Below are 22,216 nucleotides of genomic sequence, written 5' to 3'. Positions count from 1 at the left end.
TTCCCCATTGTCTCGGGTCGTTCACCTGCATTTGATTTTTCATTTATTTATTTTCATAAATATTTTTTATTTATTTATATTTTCATTTCCATATGCTTTCCAACGGTTCTGTGATTTTTTCCTGGTGTATCAGCTTCAATGTCCATCGGCACACAAATCGGCACACTTGGGGTTGTACTCATCCTTCTTCTTCCTCCAAACACGGAGAGTGGAGTTTAAACCAAAAAGCTCTATTTTGGTCTCATCAGACCACATGACCTTCTCCCATTCCTCCTCTGGATCATCCAGATGGTCATTGGCAAACTTCAGACAGGTCTGGACATGCGCTGAGGGACCTTGCATGCGCTGCAGGATTTTAATCCATGACGGCGTAGTGTTACTTATGGTTTTCTTTGATACCGTGGTCCCAGCTCTCTTCAGGTCATTGACCAGGTCCTGCCATGTAGTTCTGGGCTGATCCCTCACCTTTCTCATGATCATTGAGGCTCCACGAGGTGAGATCTTGCATGGAGCCCCAGACCGAGGGAGATTGACTGTTATCTTGAACTTCTTCCATTTTCTAATAATTGCGCCAACAGTTGGTGCCTTCTCACCAAGCTGCTTGCCTATTGTCCTGTAGCCCATCCCAGCCTTGTGCAAGTCTACAATTTTGTTCCTGATGTCCTTAGACAGCTCTCTGGTCTTGCCCATTGTGGAGAGGTTGGAGTCTGATTGATTGAGTGTGGACAACTGTTTTTATGCAGATGACGAGTTCAAACAGGTGCAGTTAATACAGGTAATGAGTGGAGAATGGGAGGGCTTCTTAAAGACCAAACTAACAGGTCTGTGAGAGCCGGAATTCTTACTGGTTGGTAGGTGATCAAATACTTATTTCATGCAATAAAATGCAAATTAATTATTTAAAAATCATACAATGTGATTTTCAGGATTTTTGTTTTAGATTCCATCTTTCACAGTTGAAGTGTACCTATGATAAAAAATTACAGACCTCGACGTGCTTTGTAAGTGGGAAAACCTGCAAAATCGGCAGTGTATCAAATACTTGTTCTCCCCACTGTATATATATATATATATATATATATATATATATATATATATATATATATATATATATATATATATATATATATATATATATATATATATGTCATCATTCTTGATCACAGTATTCACACCATATAGGTCTCATATCAAAAGATTAAATCTCAATGTCCTCAAGTTCAGTTGATCTTCCAAGAAATATCACCTTCCTGGTGGTAGTCACAATATGGTATTTATCTTTTGGTTGATTGCTGAGGAAGTATCTCAAATGCACAGTCCATGTCTTTGGTCCTTTTGTTCTCACCTGGCCATGAGATGGAAGATGACTACAAAAGGCTGGATTTTGTATGGTTTTGAAGCATCTGTTTGTGCAGAATGAAAATCTGGGCAAAAGCCTGGGAAAAAAAGAAAATAAATAAATAACATCTGAGTCAAAAGAATAACAAGCTTTTCAACCTATCTTTGCACTGTCACATTCATGACATAAATTTGAAAATGAATTGTATCGATGATGTGTAAAAATCATTTGTAAACATTATGGCAAAGCTCCATCGGTTTAACAAACAACAGAAGAGGTGGAAGTGATGAGGAGGGAAGGGGGTGGGGGTGATTATATATATATATATATATATATATATATATTATATATATATCCCTGTGTCGTAAGACGCGATCAGGGTTGCGTCAGGAAGGGCATCCGGCGTAAAACATGTGCCAAATCACTATGCGGATCATAATGGATGATCCGCTGTGGCGACCCCTAACGGGAGCAGCCGAAAGAAGAAGAAGAAGAATATATATATATATATATATATATATATATATATATATATATATATATATATATATATATATATATATATATATATATATATATATATATCAGAACTTTGACAATCCCAAAACAAATCCCCCTGTACAGAAAGGTCAGAAGCAACCCCCAAATTGCCCACACCCCATACAAAGTATAGATATTAGAACTTTGTCGCTGACAAAACAACGTCAGAATTCCATCTGCAGTTTTGAAAGCTTCAAAATCTTTCCCAAATCATTACATTGATAAAATGTGAATATTAAAAATTCACAAGAGCTAATATTAAAGAGTGTATTTACTGCAAATCGATAATAACTGCGGCCATTATGCTGTGTGTACAATGAATAACAAAAAAAAAAACAAGAAAAAAAAGGTGAAAATTACGAATTAAATGTTGATATGACAATTGCAAGTGTTGCTCATGTTTTCAACCTGATCCCTTTCCCTCATCTAGAACATGTATGCATCAACCAATCACCCCTCCCTTCATCTCCCATGCATATGTAATAAATAAATCTCCCTTACGGTGGTTTGGAGAACACCTCCAATTGACTTGACACTTGATAGAGGTAAACACTTGAATGGAAACATCAATAAAATTGATACAAGTAATGGCATCGTATTGGCACAACTTGTGAATGTCTTTCGGTCATGATCCTTGCATTCACGTGTGGGCGCACACACACACGCAACCAATTGATCAGAGAAAGCTCCTCAAATTTTGTTTAAACAACAATCTTTGTTTATGCTGCAAAGAAAAATTAAGGACTCGATTATCAGAAAGGAAGAGGATCTGAATGGAAACTGAACAATGTCCAACTGTGGTAATGATGTGAAAATCACACATTGTATAAAGGTACCATTCAACAGAGCAGTTTGCAAAACAGCGAAACAAGTTTTAAGGAAAAGTCCAAACCTTGAGACAGCAGGTCAGAAAGCTGCCTTCCAAAGGCAAGCAAGAGGCTGGTGACAAAGTATGCAGGGAGGTTCTCCACATGAAAGCGCATGATCTACAAAGGCAGACAGACAGTCACAATCCCCATGATTTCTACCGAGGTACTTTCTGCACTCACAAATTGTGTCCTCACCGCATACCTCATTGAAATGCGAGAAGTTTAAGAAGTTTAAAAGCTTTACAACTAGTGAATGAACCGTCCAGAGCAGGAATAACTTGGGTTTACCCAACTCGACTCAAGTTCACTGTGATGAGAATACGGTTATGTACATGATACGATACAAGTTGGAAATCAGAAAAATCTACCTCCTCAATTCACAAAATCACATCAAAGAACATTTTCAGTTGGATCTCAAAATAAAGGGTAAAGTGGGGATGTAAAGGTTGTTGTGAAAAAAAACTCACAAATCCCAAAAGACCAGACGTAGTACCAAGACATACCTGTCCCAGTACGTTCACAAGTGACGTCTGTAATGTGACCTGAAAAGATATGCACAGAGCAACACCAGATGACGATGACGACGACGAACTCGCAAACGATTGTTCAAAAATGGACTCGTCTTATAAAACGCAGACAAAAACTTCTCTGTGGGTGCTTCGGACTCACTCGGTAGCTGCAGTGGGGAAATGCGTGTAAATGCAGGGTAGGTGTAGCATCCCACAGGGGAGGCCGCCCTGTCTGGAACCTGATGTCCATCAATGTGTGTTCCTGGGGGCTGGAACATCAGCAAAAGAAATATCATCACCATCAATGTCAGGTCAAAATGTTAATCAACTGTATGGTGTTTCCTTTCCATTTTACTGTGGGAGGCTCACTGAAAAACCTTGATGGGCTATTTGAAAACACAGTCAAAGAGCAGAAATTGTTTGGTGCAGACCACAAAAGCATGCTTTGGGGTATATACAATGTTTTATTGTCGTTTCCATGTAGAACCGACTCCACTGGTGATAAACCAGTTGGGTGCCAGGCTGGCATCCTTTGGGAATTTTTTTAATTGAAGACTTCAAAATGCCCACCACCAAAATACCTTTCTTCCAATAACTCGGCCAATATTAGACAAAGAGACTTGACTTAGATGGCAAAACCCATGTTTTAAAGGTCTAGGAAACCAATAAGATACATCACTATGGTCGACAACTTTCCAAATGTTTTCTTAAACGTTCCTAACAGCCTGGGAAAACCGGATTCAATTTATAAGCGGTGAAGCCGCTTCAATATTTGGCGATGTCCTTCTGTCCATAATGAAGAAGAACAACCTTTCTGGCCCACCGTGCTTCATTCTAAATTAAGTTTTCTCAGGTGTAATTGTCGAGTGTTCTTAAGTGTAATTCTTGAGAGTTCTAAAGTGTAATTCTCAAGGGTTCTAAGTGTAATTCTCAAGGGTTCCAAGATGTAATTCTAGAGGGTTCTAAAGTGTAATTCTAGAGGGTTCTGAAGTGTAATTCTTTCGGGTTCTAAAGTGTAATTCTCAAGGGTTCCAAGATGTAATACTAGAGGGTTCTAAAGTGTAATTCTTGATGGTTCTAAGATGCAATTCTAGAGGGTTCCAAGATGTAATTCCAGAGGGTTCTAAAGTGTAATTCTAGAGGGTTCTAAAGTGTAATTCTCGAGGGTTCCAAGATGTAATTCTAGAGGGTTCTAAAGTGTAATTCTAGAGGGTTCTAAAGTGTAATTCTAGAGGGTTCTAAAGTGTAATTCTTGATGGTTCTAAGACGCAATTCTCGAGGGTTCCAAGATGTAATTCTAGAGGGTTCTAAAGTGTAATTCTAGAGGGTTCCAAGATGTAATTCTAGAGGGTTCTAAAGTGTAATTCTAGAAGGTGCAAAAGTGTAATTCTCGAGGGTTCCAAGATGTAATTCTAGAGGGTTCTAAAGTGTAATTCTGGAGGGTTCTAAAGTGTAACTCGAGAGGGTAGTTCGAGGGTAGTTCTAGATGGTAGTTCTAAAGGGTTCTTCAAAAGGGTAATTCTCAAGGGGGTCTTCTTAAGAGTTCTGAAGGGTAATTCTAAAGGGTGATTCTAAGGGACAATTCTAAGGAGTAGTTTGAAAGGGTTATAAATAATAATTCACAAGGGTTTCATTCATTTCTGGGCTTTGCCTATGTTATATTAAAAAATTCCAAACTGAACTGCTTCCTTCCGTATCTCAAGGGGATGGGGATGGGCCAGGCATCTGCTTGGGGATAGCCATACGGAGGCCCCTGGAGTACCGGCATAAAGTTAATGCAGTGACGCGCTGCTCTGGCGCATGCTCCCACACCTGAACTGACCTGACTTTCAAACACGGGTACAATTTTTTTTATCGAAATGAAAAAAAAATTACAATTTTCCCAGAGGTTTGGATTAGTTTTAAGAAAGTTTTACTTCTTTGGCATAATTTATATAATCATGCCACTGATTTTATTTACTCATGAACCTAAATGTTACGCTTAATTTATTTCTCTCTTCCGTCCACCACTGAAGATAGATGGAGGTTGTTTTCACCCGTTTGTGTGCAGGAGATCTCAAAAAGTTATGGTCCGATTCGGACTAAATTTGGTGGAAGGTTGGGTGTGTGACGAGGACAAATTCATTAGATTTTGGTGGAAATCCCAATCCAGCTAAAGGTACTAGAATTGTTAAAGTGATTCTTCACAATTGAGAGATAGGGCCAAAAACGATATTTCAAAAGATTATGGACGATTCAGATGAAACTTGGTGGATGAGTTGGATAGGTAACAAGAACCAGTCGATTACATTTTGGTGAAGGTCCGGATGCAGATCCAGTCTATCAGTTTGATAAAAAAAAAAAACGTAAACTGTTCAGCCTGGCGGAGTTATGTGCTATACCGAGTGCCGTTCTAGTTTAAAATAGTTATTGAGCAAAATGTTCACCAACCTTCCAAGCATGAAACTGTCCTCATGAGACCAGGGTATGTGTAGCCTCAACAAGTCTTCTCCTGTCATCGAGATGCAAGTATTTAATTTTATCGAAGCATATGTCATAACACTCTAAACACTTTTGTTGCAATACAGTAAGTAAAGTGAGTCTGCACACAATCAATAGAACTTGATAAAGTCACAAAAAAGTGAGATCTGCAAAATATTGATCCAACTTCCTGAAAATCCTTGTTCTAAGTTTACATAAACTTTTATAGAACCTTGCATGAGATTTAGTCTGATGTTCTGGGGTGTACATGCATGTTCATGTCAAGTTTTAGCATAAAGTTAAAGTGAGAAAACTCAATGCTGGGAAAACATACCTGTTGTGCTTGTGCATTTCCGTTCTACGTGAGCCTTGAAAGCCTGATAAACCTGAATGGCAACCATAGCAGGTTATTGAGATTATCATATCTGACAATGCAAGACAATTACAAGTTGAAAGAACATTTTTCAATTGTCCAAATGTAAATATTCAATTTGTTTTGTATTTTTACTTTCGCCTCATGCTTGTAGAAAAGTTTGGTGGAGTTGAAATTAAGGGAATAAAGAAGAGCAATATGTTCACATTCAGGGCATGCTCAACAAAAGGATGAGCAATTTATTCAAATACACTTGCCTTCGAAGCACCATCCAGCTTGAAATTGAATAAAAGGCCACCAGGAACAATGGAAACTTCATTTGAAGTGAAACCTATAAGAGTTATCAAAATAGCACAATGTACTCTATTCCACTGGTACATGGGTTTGCAAAGCACAAAACATAAGAAAAGAACGATGTTTTGTTTTCAGCAAACGTCTATTACAAGTGAATAGAAAAACTTGTGGTTCAAGAGTTTTTCTGTTATATCACCAAAGGAAGTAGTTCAGTAAGGAAACTGTTACCCTCAAACCAATTCTGAACAGACAACACCATGACAATACGCATGGTCATGCCAACAGACACAAGACCCCTCATCGTGATAATGCAATGTCGTCCAAAGAAAATCTCACAATAAGACATGTTTATGAGGCACATGCCATTTTACAATGTGGGAAAAATATGGACATGCAAGACAGGACATTTCATTGTGTGTTCAAGCTTATGTGTTGTTTCGACACATTTGGTGACAGTGTAGTGGAACACCTCTGGTGGACTCCATACCAAGAGAGAATATGCTGGGAGCAGGCAGGGTCAAGGTCCTCTGGTCCAGGTTCAGAAACTCACACTCAAGCAAAAGCTGAAAATGAAAAATAATTTAATTGAGAAATCTTTTATTAATTCTCATCTTCTCAACAATGACCTTAACAGGCAACACAGGAGCAAGCATACATTTAATCGTGAAGTTCGGTTATGGAAGATTTCCAACACATCCGAAGTGCAAAGGTGACGCAGAACATGCAAAAAGAAAAGTCTTTTTTTTAAGTTTTCCTTTTTCCTGATTTCAGAAGTATAGTCGCACAGAAGCTTTTTCCTGATTGGCATAGTCGCACCCAAACAAAATGACAACTACCCGGCAACCAAGCTGACATACGCAAGAGGAAAATAAACAAATGAGTTTTAAAATATTTATTTTATTTGAATTTAGAACACTCGAGCACATGTGCCTGCCACACCTTTCTCATCCCCACTCCTCCCACCAGTGAAACCAAGTCAAGAGCCAGACAGATTAATTTAATGTGGTGGTGGTGCAGCACAGGCATGGTGGGCAAAATGGTCTCCTCCTGTATCATAGTTCCTTGTTAAGATTTATTAGTTTTGCATCGATGTGGTTACAAACTTCACCACGACCAACAGACATCATCAGGTTTTGTATTTGAGTGCAGCAGAATCACATTTTTACTTTGTGCAATGTAAAGACGGAACTTTGTTATTTTTCATGAAGTTCATTTGAGGGAACGGCGATGAGAAAATCCAACAAGCGATGTTATTTCCATATTTATCGACACTGACAGACATTCTCATGCCTGGCGGACATCTGATCATGGTAAAGCGCTTGCAAGCCTTTGTACCAAGCTAACCTCGACAAAATACCTTGTAATAAAAAAACTGGGAGTAATTAATTCACATCATCATGGTCATGATGCGTGAGCATTGCACCCAATCCAGATGAAATGGGTTGAGAAACGAATCAGCATGTCGGAATAGCACCTCAATTCCCAATAATCGCGGCATGGTTTTTCTGATGACAAAATACGGAAACCTCCATATGGGTCGTTACAAAAATATGGATTTCCATAAAATACGGAAGGAGTTTCACCCATGATGCATTTCAATTCTCACCTTGCTTTCAACCCCTTTTGGCACAAAAATAGTCACATGAGTGAACGATGCAAGTGAAGGCAAGTCCAGCAGCGAGACCTGCAGACCAACAAAACACAAAACACATATTTGGATGTTTCAGGGCATAGTTGGGATGTAATAAGTGTGATTAATCAAATGTCCATCTGTCTTTGCATTGGTGGGTCCATTTCTACATGTCGTTAGAAATTCCGTCGCATGCAGTGAAACGCAATCAACATTAAATATTCGTGTTCACAGGTAAAACAAGGCAGTAATATTACTCGGTATTCCATGGTTGCATATAAGCACATCAAATGCATACCTTGAAGCCAGGAATTCTTTCTGCCTTGCCCGAGAGATCCTCACCTTTTAAACTGGAAAGGCAATCACCACATGAAGGTAAGCCGTTTCAAATGCAACAAGATTAATAAAACATTTAGCATGTTATTGAAGGCCTTCAAAGGCACAACACCCCTCTGCCCAAACACCATCAGTCCTTTAAAATATTCATTCTAAAGAGGAAATCCATACATTAAGGTTGGCCTATTTGGCATTCCCATCTGAGCACAAAACCATTTGACACTAAGATCTCAGCTTTGAATCTCATATGTTCTTTGTCTACCAATGACCTTGTAAAAAAATATTAAAGTATACATGTGTAAACTAATGTCCATATCCTGCCTGCGACATCCTGTATATACACGCTTCTCCATGAGCCTTCAATCACTGCAAGAATAAATAATAGTAATAATAATGATGATAATAATAATAACCAGAGAGTTCATAGACCCCACCCACGTGCAGTCTTGAGAAAAAAGGCCATGGACGAAGTCTACGAGTGGTAAATTTGATTAGTCATGACAATGTAAAATGCTGTAATAATTTGTCCAAGTATTGCTAAACGGAAAGTTGATTGTGTTCTGTGTTCTAGTGTTCTACTGGTTTGTGTTCTAGTACTTTCGGAAGTTTACCACCATTGATGCAGTGTCTTTTACACATTAGATTAGTAATTCATGCCTGTTGTTTGTGTCCTTTATGACGTAACGAAAAACTAAGTTTCCTGTTTGGAATGATGGCAGACAAGCAGAATCTAAAAATATTATCTCATTCCTCTCTGCGCATGTACGATCGGGACGAATTCAGAGCCAAAGTACTGTGAAACTACAGGTTCGTTTTCCCCGATTCATGTTCAAAATATAACGTTCAATTAAAATTTAATTGTTCCTCGATCATAAACTGGCGTTTTTAGACAGACAAGGTGAACCAATTGCTTAACCCAACCTTTCGCTTCATGCGCGTGCAGAGTAATAAGATAATAACATAAACCACAACAAAAGAAAGCAATGTTCTTTCCTTGCACCAATATCTTGTACATAACATGTACACAGAGCCAAACCCATTAAATGAGGATTTGAAGAAGCTTACCAAACATCATTTTTGTATGTTGAACACCCGTAGATCCAGCTTACAAGTTCCTTGAAAACCAGGAGCAGTCAACAAAATGAGGTGAAAATGAAATTTCCTTTAATCCTTCATATTTTTGGAAAGGAAACAAAGAGGGAATGACAACTTACCATGTCGTTACTTCTGCAGTAAAAATGGCTGTAATTTTTGGAAAGTATGGGGAAAACATAAAATGTCCCCACACTGCCCTAGATAAACAACAAAAGCAAATAACATCGCTGGCAAACACAGAATCCACCATTTCGATTGACTGCAAGTAGGACTCGCAACAAACAATACATTCCCTCCCTCCTCGGTACCTTGAGACTTTCTGACATTTTGTGCTTTTTGAATCTCCATCGTGCCTTTTCTTTGAGCACCCACACAGAAGAAACTGGAAAAAAAAGCAAAGCTCATGAAATCATTTCTTTTTAAAGAAAAGAAGAAAAAAAAAATTTGATCGTAAGCAAGATGTTTTGCCAACATTTATAAAACCTGAACAGCAATAGTGAGCAATTCACATTTTTTCAGTGCAGCTCTATCAAATCTTTGACTCTCCAATGATGATGAGTAATCTTCTTGGTTTTATTTATTTAACATCCTCATCTGTAGGTTCGTTCAAATTGAAACCACTTCCAAGATGAAATGTTACATTTTTAGAATGATGGTATTACATCGCTTGCAAGCTAGCTGGAAAAACAGATGGATACAAAAACTATCGTTTCAATGAGGTGTGATCTGTCGTGTCCAAAATCGTCTTCCTGGCATTAGCTGGAGAACGAGCAGACCATTTGCGATTATATGGAGGATATTTTACAGTTGGTCACATGAGCAGAGATCGGACGGCCCATTGGGTGCTCAGAAGGCTTAGCGGCAGCCAAGCGTCCATAGCGATGTCGCTTTTTACCTCTGCCACTGAAGGTGGATGGAGGTTATGTTTTTAGCCCTGTCTGTCTGTTTGTTTGTTAATTGCCGGAATCCTTCGGATTTCGGCAATTATGTTGGTCGGTTGTGTGTGTCTTTCTGTGTGTCTGTCTGTCTGTTTGTTTGTATGTTTGTTTACCCTGTAGCAGCCACACCGTTTCAGCGATCATGAACAAACTGGGTACAGACTTCGGCCATGGTCCAACTTAGACACTTGTCGTTTTTGGTGGATCTAGGTCAAAGGTCAAGGTCAAGGTCACTGAAAAACCGAAATTAATATTTTCGCAATAACGTCCGCTAAAATGGTCGTATCGACTTCAAACCAAATCCAAAATGTGCATCTTCCAATACTGCATCCAACCATATGTCTCATTGGGGGTGTCACACCAACACCATTCTTAGCGGTCGGGGGTCGAATGTCAGGGGGGTCGGGTCAAAAATTTCAAATTGGGATAAAAACGCCATTTCAAGTCCGATTGACTTCCAAGTTATGATCATGACCAAACTAAGTGCTATAACTCATTAAACAGTAGCACTATCGACTTCTAACAACCAAATTGATTTCCAGGTTTTTGTTTTTTCAGAGATCATGGAGATATGACAAAGTTATTCCAGCAATTCCTTGCTCAACGAGCAATTTCATTTGTTTGTTTGTTTGTGAACAAAATATCTCAAAAAATTGTGGATGGATTTCGACGAAATTTTGTTTGGGTATGTGACAAGGACGAAATGATTCGATTTTGGTGAAGATCCGAATCCGAATCTGGATCTGGATCTGAGAATTTTTAAAGTGATTCTTCACCATTGGGAGATCAGGCCAAAAACGAGATATAGCAGGATATCTCAAAAAGTTATGGACTGATTCGGACGAAACTTGGTGGGTGGGTTGGTTTGGTGACAAGAACAAGCCGATTAAATTTCAGTTCAGATCCAGCCCATCAGTGGGATACAAAACATAAACTCATCAGCCTGGCTGAGGTATGCTCTCTACTGAGTGAGTGCCCTTCTAGTTAATCCTTCAATGTCTGCTCTTCCTATCATTGCGAAGCAGAATTCGCCAAGCGTTGGATTGTTCACCCCCAACAGAACGTGAGCTGGGGTTAGACCATCGAGAAACAGGTGAGTTTTACCCTACTGATGCTTTTGTCGCCGGGACAGTAACCCCGCTCAGTACGAGAGGAATCACGGGTTGACACTTGGCACATGCGTCTGGCTGAGCAGCCAGCAGCAAGAAGCTACCCTCTGAGAGATTATAGTTGAACGTCTTTAGACCAGAATCCCTCCTTGGGCATGGCAATACTGTTGCACATGGGGCTTCGGCCAGGACAGCATATGATTTTTAGGTGCTCATTGGGTCCTCTCAGATCACGGAAAAATCATGTCTCCAATCATGGGGCCGAAAAATAGCTTGTTTGGTCAAACTAATTTGGTTCCACCAAATTGGAGACTAAACCAACACATTGGCATCAGGTCATGATTTAACATCCGATTACAAACACAATGTTGTTGTTGGTGTTCTTTCACAGCAACAATTATTCACACTCTCATGGGGTTGACTGGGGAAGGTTTGGCCAGTCTTTCATGAACCAGTTGGCCCAACCTGATGTTCGACTAAGTAGGTTGGAGCAGGAACTTGTAACTTGTCCATGGTATCGGCAATAACTCGCATACGCTTCATAAAGCACACCATAGAGAGTGTTAACATCTATCAACTCTTGCTGGCAGACAGGGCGCCCAGTTTAACATCTGTGCGATGGACAGCACACATAATAATGCCTCAACATGCTTGTGAAACACCAATATATCAGTTTATAGCTAGGTCAACATTTAAAATTAGCTGGACAGCTCAGAGGCAGGTTTGCATACATCGAGGCCATCCCATAAACATCATGTGTTACAAAATAAATAAAATCCCATGTTAAATCCAGAATTTCTTAACTCCTGTTACAGATTAGTAAGTCCTATATAATTGGAAATGTTAAGCATTGCAGGTTCTGTGTCAAATGCAACTTGCATTACAAAATTCTGAGAGTGACTGTGAGAAAGGCAACTTGAATTACAGTGAATTAAATAAATGGTATACGTAGTGGGTGAAAGGATACGTGTGCAGACAACTGAATGCATCATTGGCATCTGGGCATCGTGATGTATTATCAACAGAACTTTGAGGATGACTTTTATCGAGGCTACAGGGTTCGAGTAACATGGGAGCTTCACTCCTACTTTGGGGAGAGATGGACTGGGTGAAAGATTTGTTATGGAAAACAATGCTCTGAACCAATGGTCAAGCTTTGGTCGATCTTTGAATTCAGACTGTCTGTCGCCTTGTTTCGGGGTTGACCTTGCATTGTTACAATAAAAGGTGAAGCGAGGAGCGTTCGGCAGAAGAGACACGGAGGAGGTCTTGGAGGTGAACCAGAGATCCCACTCCTGCAGTGTGCAGAGCCTTTGGAGTGGTGGAGTGCAGTCAAGTTTGTTTTGCCGAAGACGCGCTGTGCGCAGCGGGGACGGGCTGCAGCGGCGACGGGCTGCAGCGGCATCATGAACCTTGCATCATTGGGCGCACATTGACCACAGACCTAATCGTGATCCAGTGCACCTTCTCAGGTGTTCGGATTATCTCCTGCTGGCAGACTGGTTGTGCTCACGAGGAGCCAAGGCAACACTCAGGGTGCAAAGTAACTCCACTTTGACATTCCATGCCGACAACTTCTCTGGGCATCTCACATCAAGGTTATCCCTCCTCCCCACTCCTTCTCACAGTACAGCCGGGGTGGCAGTGAGATTCCACACTGCCAGAGAATTCCCGCGGGACTCATGCACTCCAAACACACGGTTGACTGGTCCATCCACTACACGTTCACTTTGACAGTGCAAGATGCAGACATTGATTCATGACACGTATCCTTTAAAAAGGGTGTCTTAAAACGTGAGTGTAAAATTGCTTTCTCAGAGGGTGGAAATTTCCTTCATAAGAGTTGTGGAAGTATTTGAAACTGCATTGAAGTATATGTGTGTAACTTTACGTTTGACAAAGCATTGAATGTGACTTGTAATTCCTGTGTGGTATTTTACAGTTACTGAGGGTTGATGATGAATTATTGTGATTGAATTCGAATTGAATCTGTTTGAATGATATTAACGCTCGACAGTAGGATTTAATAAATTGCATTTTAAAGTTCCTTCTATTTTATGTCGTGTGCTGGTTGTCACCTGGTTGTCAATTGACTGAAAAGTTTAAAGTGATCGTTTTACTTGTCTGCCGTGTGACCCTCCGGGTACTTGCGGGGCACTCGCTCTGAGGCACGGGTGCCGCGCATAACACTAAAAAGCCATACGATTCAAGCCTTAATGGATATAGGAACAGTTTTGGGATTGAGATTTCACATGAATGTAGAATTGGCGTTTATGGGTATTGCAGAAGTTTTGTATGGAAGGACGTCAGGAAAGGGTGCATCATCGAGAAATAGAAACCAGGTATAGTGGACGGAGGAGTTTGTGAAAGTTTGTCAAAGGCAGTTTGTGAAAAGAAGGTTTGGAAGAGGATAGAGAAGATCAAGGATAAGGGGAGGCAGTCGGATGCAGGGTTGCTGCACTTGTATGAGCAGAAGAAGAAAGCAGCAAGGACAGCTGTGGATAAGGTGAGGAATGATATGGAAGAGGAGGTGCACAACAAGATGCAAGAGGATGGTAAGAGGAAGGTAATTTATAAATTATCTCGTGACAGGGATGAGGATAGTAATGACATGAAGGGGTTGGGGGGGGGTGATTAAGTATGGTGACAGAGAGGAGAATGGTATTGCAGTTGTGGGAAGGATATTTGAAAGAGCCGTTGAACCGGGAAGGAAGCAACGGCGAGCTGGAGCTATGATGTTATGTGGAGAGGAAAGTGGAGTTGGTGGACAACATGGAAGAGGAAGTGTGGATGGCATTGAAGAGGTGTGTACAGAGATAATTGCAGCTGGAGAAGTCAGAGTCAGTTTGATGAAGAGGATGTTGAATGTATATATATATATATATATATATATATATATATATATATATATATATATATATATATATATATATATATATATATATATATATATATATATATATATATATATATATATATATATATATATATATGAGAGAGGGTTCAATTCTGGAGGATTGGAGGACAGGATTAATTGTGCCGGTATGGAAGGGGAAGGGTGATATTCAAGCTCCAGGAAAGTACATGGACATTACGCTCCTTAGTCATGTCATGAAGGTGCTGGAGAGAATTCTGGATGGGAGGTTAAGGAAGATGGTGGAGATGGAGATCGGAGAAGAGCAGAAGTGGTTTAGAGAGGGATGTTCGTGCTGAGACAGTTGGTGGAGAAGAGGTTGGAGGTGCAAGGTGAACTGGCATTGGGATTTGTGGACCTGGAGGAGGTCTACGACACTGTCCCGAGAGGGATGGCGACACTGAGATGACTGGGATTGTCGGAAGCAGATGTTCGGTTGGTGGAAAGGATGTGCAAGGGAATGAAGGGAAGAGTTTTGATTGGTCCTAGGATGTCTGAGGAGTTCAGTGTGAACATTGGTTTGAGACAGGGAAGCTCTCTCAGCCCACTTGTGTTTATCATGGTGATGGCGTTGGCAAGCAGGAAGGTGAACATGAGGGGTAGTATGGGGAGGATGCTGTTTGTAGATGATCTGTCTGCTGTGGTGGAGAGTAGACAGGAGATGCAGGAAGTACTGGGGGAGTGGAAGGAGGTATTTAGGAAGCATGGGCTGAAGATGAGTATGGAGAAGACCGAGGTGATGCGGGTCAGGCAGCAGAGTAAATAAATGAATATCAGGTTAGAGAAGAAGGAGATCAATCAGGGAAATAGGTTTGAGTATCTAGGTGGAACAGTGACCGGGAATGGTAAGTCTGAGGTAAAGGTGTGGGTGAGGTGAAGGTGGGTGCAAATGTGTGGAGGAGGGTGGAGGGAGTAATGGCAGACAGAAAGATATCAAGGAAATTGAAAGGGAAGATTTTGATGTCGTGTGTAATGCCGGCCTACATTTATGGACTGGAGACCGTAAATGCACTGACAGAGACAACAACTAAGGCTGCAGGTTTATGAGAACAACTCGGTCAGGAGGAATGTGAGGGTGAAGAGGGTGTATGGAAGGAGGATATTGGTGTGCAGATGAGCTTGATGAGGAGATTGGTGAAATGCCAGCTGAGATGGGCTGGACACTTGGTGCAGATGGGGGAAGAGTGAATGGCAAAGAGAGTGGATAGGTTGAGGGAGCAAGGTAGGAGGAAAACAGGTCGACCACATAGTCGAGATGGGAGGATTGTGTGAGGAGAGATGTCAGTAAGGTGGGGGTGGTCGGAAAGTGGAGAGAGTTGGCTGAGGACAGAGGGAAGTGGAGGAGTATTGTTGTCAATGTAGGGTAGAAGCTTGGTGCCATTGGACCTCACCCCTTTTGAAGGGAAGAGGAGGAAAAGAAGTTGAGTTAAAGTTCTTTTCAAAAATCCCCAAAACTTTCAAATCAAAAAGTTTTCAAAAATCACCTTAAAGGGTCAATAAATAATGAAAAAAAACCATCGGGTATCCATTCTTATTTAAGAATGCACATACGAAGGAAGCACTTGGCCATCATCAAAGTGATATATTGAGCTGCCATTTGTGTGATAGAGGTGTGTTTAAATGTGAATTCAGTGGCAAAATTCAATTTTTTTAGACTAATGGGTGCAAGAACAGAGGAAAAGGCTTCAGATATTGGCTTATTACAATTGTCGAAGGATCCCATGAGAACATATTGGACAGATGACATTAAATGCGAGAATTCTGCTCCACCTCTGCACCACCCCTTCTCAATTAAAATTGCATCAAAAATTCTTCTTCTACAAAAGCACAAGTAAATCATTGGTGGCAGCAATCTCTCAGCATGAAGATGACATCAAACCATGTGTTATCGATGACTTTTAGAGGCTGAGTCTTGATCGGCATACACAGTGGCAGATGCATGAAGGTTGTTCCTGGAGGAAGGGTTTCCTCAACTTGGGATGATAATAATAATAATAATAATAATAATAATAATAATAATAATAATAATAATATAAAAACGTAATCAAATTATTTATTACCAACACAGCAACAAATATAAAAAAGTTATTCAAGGCAACTTATGAATCTGCCTTTTTTTTTTCTTTTTCTTTTTTACACACTACGTGTAGGACAAACTCATTAATGTACTTTTTCATGAATTACAAGGACATTGGTATATGTCAGCATTCCTCTACATGCATACAAGAACATTAATGGACAATGGAAAACAAGGACAAATGTGTCCAAAAGCAGTGTCCTAAAGGTTTTGTCTTCACCAGAAGAACAACAAGAACAAGAAGAAGAAGAAAAAGAAAAAACTTCCAATATTTCGTCACGTGCCTTGATGGAGCCAATAGCGAGACCAGTCATGGAAGATCGTCGTTCATGACGAGAAAATAGTGTATTTACGAAATTACAATACATTAAATGGAATAATCTTTAAATAGTAACGTGAACTTTTCGAAACTTTAAAGCAAATGTCCGAATATATTTAAAAGTTCATGATAGACACTCTCAAAAGGCACCCTCAATGCGAGGATGTGTACAGGTGTTTAGTATTTAAGGAGATCCGGATCCTGTATATAAAAGAGCCGAGTCCTAAAGATTTTGGCTTCACAAGAAGAAGAAGAAGAACAACAACAACAACAACGTGGAGCTTTTTTAGAGCCACGTTCACCACCACGCGAGACGTGGCTAAAAATATCAACAGACTTTTGCCATTTGAAACAGAGATCCCAGCATCACGAGCACTCAGAAGGAAACACCAAATGATAAGCCAAGTCATAAGCAACTAAAACGGCGCTCGATAAAAGCATACACCTCTGCAAGACTGAATAGTCTTTGTTTTGTATCCCACTGATTGGCCGGATCTGGATCCAGACCTGAACCAAAATCAAATTGGCTTGTTCTTGTCACCTACCAACTCATCCAACAAGTTTTGACATAACCAGCTCACAATCTTTTGAGATATTGTGCTACATATTGTTTTTGACCCCATCTCTTAATTGTGAAAAATCATTAAAAAAAAAAACTATATTATACAGATCCTCACCAATATCTAATCAATTTGTTCTTATCACACACCCAACCTATCCACCAAGTTTTGCCTGAATCCATCAACAACGTTTTGAAATATTGTGCTAACGAACAGACAAACGGGTGAAAACTTTCTGCAATGTTGAAAAATCATTTATGAAACGCACCTGGAAATTCCACATTACGCTCCAAGCCGTGTGAATAGCTCACGCCAGGATTCCTGATAAAATGATGCCGTAATATGTCCATCCTTTTTGCTGCACTATTCGTGATCTGCATGGTAGTTCATGGATAAATAAAACAAAAAACGAGGGTGTTACTCTATCCACACACATCTGTTGAAATGAGTACATTGTGAAAAGAAACTACAGAAAAAAATGTCGACAATTATCCATAGTCTTGTTAAAATGCTGGGGATAGTTGCTCATTTGAAATCACACTCAACTAGTGTGCACATTTGTAATTCTTGTTGCTTCATAAGATAGTCATCAAAATCTAAACTTTCAAAATTTAGGGTTTTGCACGAACTCCAGAAGGTGTTTAAATATGGTAATTTATCTGCTTGCCTGCTTGCGGTTATCATCCACCATGTCGAAGAGAGACCTGATGATGGCTAGAACCAGCTCCTTGCACCTGAATTAACAAATGTCAAAGAGGTATGGTGGGTAAGTAAAAAGGTAACAGAATTTTATTCTTTTTCATGCTGCTGTCATGTACTGTAGTTGAGGTCACTCGATGGTGAGCTTAATCAGCCCCAGAGAGATGTACGCGGTTGTTAGAAGATGATACAATCGTTGAGCGAGTGGTTTGGGAAAGCCTTGATAAGACGGAACACATTGTGAATCAGGAATAAAACAATGGGAGCCGTATTTACGAAAAATAATTGCACTCTTTGATGTCAATAAACATGAATTTTACCATCACTAATCATGCGTGTGTAATACAATTGTATTACCGTATTTTTTGGCCTGCTAGTCGATGTGGAGTCCAAGTCAAATTGACCAATTTCCCCATTCTTCTTTCCTTCGTTGATAAACAAGTCAATTTGGAGTACAAGATGAAACTAGATCACCTACAGTAGTTAGCAAAACTGTCAGAACAATAGATGTGCGAATTCCTTCCTGACACCATCAATGCATCGCTGCCTACTGGACTTCCAGGGTCATGATTATTAATGAGCCATTTTGTGCATATTATTCGAATTACTTTGTGGGACGACCTTCGGATAAATTAGGAATGTAAATAGTTTTTCAATACGTTTGCTATCATATGGAGGTACAGTATTTAAAAACAAGTGACAGAATATCTCTTAGCACATTACATTTTGTGGCAGTTTACAACTCCTTAATAATCAACATGAACACCGGACACATATTGTAATCCATCAAAGACCTTAATCACTGAGCAAGTCTCAACACATTTAATCTGATCACAAATCACTACAGCACACCATATCATCCATCACTCGACATCAGTATCGTAATTCCGTATTTTATTTCCCCCAAACTCAGATCTCACCATCTCATGGAACCTCAGGAATGACTTCTCTGATCCAGACTCACTGCACGGCCCATTCGATCGGAGATTTCACGATTCCAGATTTGCCGCGGGACTCACCCGAAAGCCCGATCGGAGTAAGGGCAGCGCCATATCACTCTTGACTTACCTCCCCTTTGCCTTCCCAGCTCACAAATTTTGATTCGTTTAATATTTGTCCCTAATATGTAGTTAAGTGGGGCTAAAATTATGTTAGAGCGACCTAAAATGTGCCTAGGAATGCATAACCCCATTATAACATCACGTCTATGTGAAAACCTTTGTTTGCTCAACGTCACACTTTCGAGAAATGCATTCACGACATTAAGTGGAAACTTGGTGTGGTGTGTTTTAAATTAAACATTACACAAATTTATTTTAGAAAATATAACATTTTGCAAAAATAAAACAAAAATAATTTATGTAATTCAATGTCTTAAACCATAGATAAGTCGATTCTGAGTACTCTGAGTATAAAGAAAAACCTTGCTCTGTTTCTGCTAAGTCTGATGGGGATCGTCGTTGGACTGCAATTAATGGCTCTCATATTTAATTATGCCCTTATTTAAGAGTACAAATCCAAGTATCTGTGCAGTGCTTAACTCAAGTACAATCTTCTATTTTTTTTAATGCACGATTCGGACCAATTCCCTCAAAACAAAACAAAAAATGTTTGGAACATCTCTCACACAGAAAATATTAATGTGCCCAAAGCATAAAATGTGATACATTTAAAAACTCAATGAGCCTTTATTTTCTCACATACAAAGTTCAAAGCTTCTGGAAGAGCTGATGACAAGAAGATCAACACTAACGATGAGGAAAGGAAAATAAATAAAAAAACCCAGAAAAGAGACAAACATTGTCGTTTGCTCATCAAAGTATCAGGAGACAGGCTAATAACTGCATTCATTTCTCCACATGAAGTCTGTTGATCAACATCAATTCAGATAAAGCATGTTCCGTCAATCGGCAAGGAACTTACCAAACAATGGCCTGATGATCTGGTGACTGCCAGGTAAGAGGTACAGCACAGGTCTACAAATACAAAGATGAATTGGCAGGGCAATACAGGATATGACAGTATGAAAGCTCAAGTAAGGGAAGGTGATCTACGTACGACAACAGAGACGGTATTGTTGTAGACGTCCACATGACGAAGCGAGGTGAGTGCAGAGCGCACCTCCCGGTCACGGTGTCCTCCACCAACAGACAAGATGCTCACGTGCCTCAGCTGCTCGGCATTCTGCAACCAGTGAGCATTTACATGCTCCAAGTAATCTGGTGTCAGGAATACAGCATTCTGTGTGGGAGGAACATGATCCACCTCAAAGCAACAAGGCAGTTATAAACCAGTGCCCGAATGAGAAGAGGTCTATCCGATAAAAAACAAAGAGAATGTTTTTTATTTATTTATTTAGCTCAGCCATTTCCATCCCCCCCTCCCCCCACACTCCTTTCATAAATCATTTACAGGATATTTTTGTAAACCTGCAGTGTAAGTCCTGAGCCCACCTCTCAACAGAGAGTCAAACATGACAACCGGGGCGAGCTGTGGTGTGGCCAAACTGATAACCACACTGACAAGGGACGAGTCGAAGCCCGGAAGGGCAAACAAGCCTCGAGTCACTACACCACCCATGGAGTGGCCGACGAGCACCACACTTTGTGGGCGGTTCTGTGGATACATTGTGCAAACAAGTTGCAACATAAAGTTGCCAATTTCCTGCAATTACATGTACATCCTATGTATTCAAAGCTCTCTTTATGCATCATATGAAGTCATCCGCGAGATGGTAGCAGCACAAGCACATCATTAAAAACAGCTAAGTTGGTGTCCCAGAATATAAATCTGAAGTCATGCAAAAAAAAAAAAAAAAAAAAAAAAAAAAAAAAAAAAAAAAAAAACTTGGTGGGGGTACTGTTCAATGAAAAATGTCTTAAGGTATTCAATCCAAAATAAGTGAAGCAAACTTTCTGTTTCCTATTTACAAAGTTTGACAGCAAGACCATTTGGACAGCAAGACAAATGTATGATAAAATATCCTGTGGAGGTTCAATTTCTTTCCTTCGGTGCTCAATTGAGTCCACAAATAGCCTCTGTTGTAGTGACGTTAATTAACCTCATTTGGATAGACTTTTGAAAACTTTGACAAATCTCGTTTAAAACGCCATAACTAGCACATTCTTGGCGATTCAGGTTCCCTTCCCCTCTCAATTTGTTGTCATCACACACCCAACCTGTCCACCAAGTTTTGTTAAAATTAACCCAGTTGTTCAAGTCCACCAAGACACCTGTCCACCTGTTAAAGACACCTGTCCACCACCATCACACGCCCAACCTGTCCACCTTTCATTATAGACTGCAGCCAGTGTGTCTCAACGTACGGTGGCCTAAAAAAGTATTCACCCCCTCGCACTTATGAACATTCAGATGAATTACCAATGATGAAGAAACAATTTTTCCAAATGAAATGAACTTTTTTATTTATAACTGGGGAGATTAAACAAAACACTTAAAGTTGAAGGAGGTTACATGCCAGGAATATTTGCAAAAAACATGTACAAATAAAAATTCACTGGTTGTAAAAGTATTCAGCCCCTGAGGTCAGTACTTGGTGGAAGCACCTTTTGCAAAAATGACTGCTACGAGTCGTTTTGGGTCGGTCACTACCAGCATTGTACTGTGAGATGGTGAAATGTTTTCCTATTCTTCTTGTGAAAACTACTCCAGTTCTGCCAAGTTTGATGGGGATCGTCGATGGACTGAAATATTTGTCTTGCCAAAAATGTTCGATTGGGCTCAAGTCAGGACTTTGACTGAGCTACTCAATAACATTTATTTTCTTCTTAGTCAGCCACTCCAGCGTGGCTTGATCTTTGTACTTCGGATTAATGCCCTACTGAAATGAGAATCTCCTACCTAGTTTCAGATTCATTGCCGACTCAAGCAGGTTTTGATCAAGGATTCTCCTGTAGTTTGCACCATCAATCGTCCCATCTATACTGACAAGCTTGCCAGTCCCTGCTGATGAAAAGCAGCTCCAGAGCATGATGCTGCCACCACCATGCTTGACAGTGGTGATGGTAGTCCAGAAGCCAAAGTGGATTGTTTTTCGGGTTCGTGGTCCGGTCCTGGCAATTTTAGTTTGACACTTTTTCGTGCACCGGTGTCAACTCGGAAGAACATCGTTCTTGGTGTAGCTGGGTATGCTTT

At 40.1% G+C, this 22,216-nt stretch overlaps 1 protein-coding gene across 3 annotated transcripts in view; it reads right to left on the bottom strand.

The window, feature by feature from the left end:
- The window catches only part of PGAP1 (post-GPI attachment to proteins inositol deacylase 1), a 44,903-nt gene that overhangs the window by 9,105 nt on the left and 13,582 nt on the right, over nt 1–22,216 (bottom strand). For all 3 annotated transcript variants that reach the window (XR_015057332.1, XM_085877773.1, XM_085877772.1), the window contains exons 4-21: nt 20,515–20,677; nt 20,120–20,280; nt 19,985–20,037; nt 18,030–18,096; nt 17,631–17,736; nt 9,754–9,827; nt 9,565–9,642; nt 9,416–9,465; nt 8,313–8,364; nt 7,991–8,068; nt 6,872–6,947; nt 6,348–6,421; nt 6,052–6,103; nt 5,688–5,748; nt 3,418–3,526; nt 3,252–3,290; nt 2,772–2,865; nt 1,346–1,436 (exon numbers count right to left, since the gene is read on the bottom strand). Coding sequence is in view for 2 of the 3 variants with exons in the window: in XM_085877773.1 (XP_085733899.1) it covers nt 1,346–1,436; nt 2,772–2,865; nt 3,252–3,290; nt 3,418–3,526; nt 5,688–5,748; nt 6,052–6,103; nt 6,348–6,421; nt 6,872–6,947; nt 7,991–8,068; nt 8,313–8,364; nt 9,416–9,465; nt 9,565–9,642; nt 9,754–9,827; nt 17,631–17,736; nt 18,030–18,096; nt 19,985–20,037; nt 20,120–20,280; nt 20,515–20,677 (1,478 nt within the window). In the remaining variant the exon portion in view is untranslated. The remainder of the gene's footprint in view (nt 1–1,345; nt 1,437–2,771; nt 2,866–3,251; nt 3,291–3,417; nt 3,527–5,687; nt 5,749–6,051; nt 6,104–6,347; nt 6,422–6,871; nt 6,948–7,990; nt 8,069–8,312; nt 8,365–9,415; nt 9,466–9,564; nt 9,643–9,753; nt 9,828–17,630; nt 17,737–18,029; nt 18,097–19,984; nt 20,038–20,119; nt 20,281–20,514; nt 20,678–22,216) is intronic.

This window comes from Eptatretus burgeri, chromosome 4 (assembly GCF_056783735.1).
Source record: "Eptatretus burgeri isolate ZD-2024b chromosome 4, Ebu_testis_v1, whole genome shotgun sequence".
NCBI classification, from domain to species: Eukaryota; Metazoa; Chordata; class Myxini; order Myxiniformes; family Myxinidae; genus Eptatretus; species Eptatretus burgeri.
This window is presented reverse-complemented; position numbering and strand designations above follow the sequence as displayed.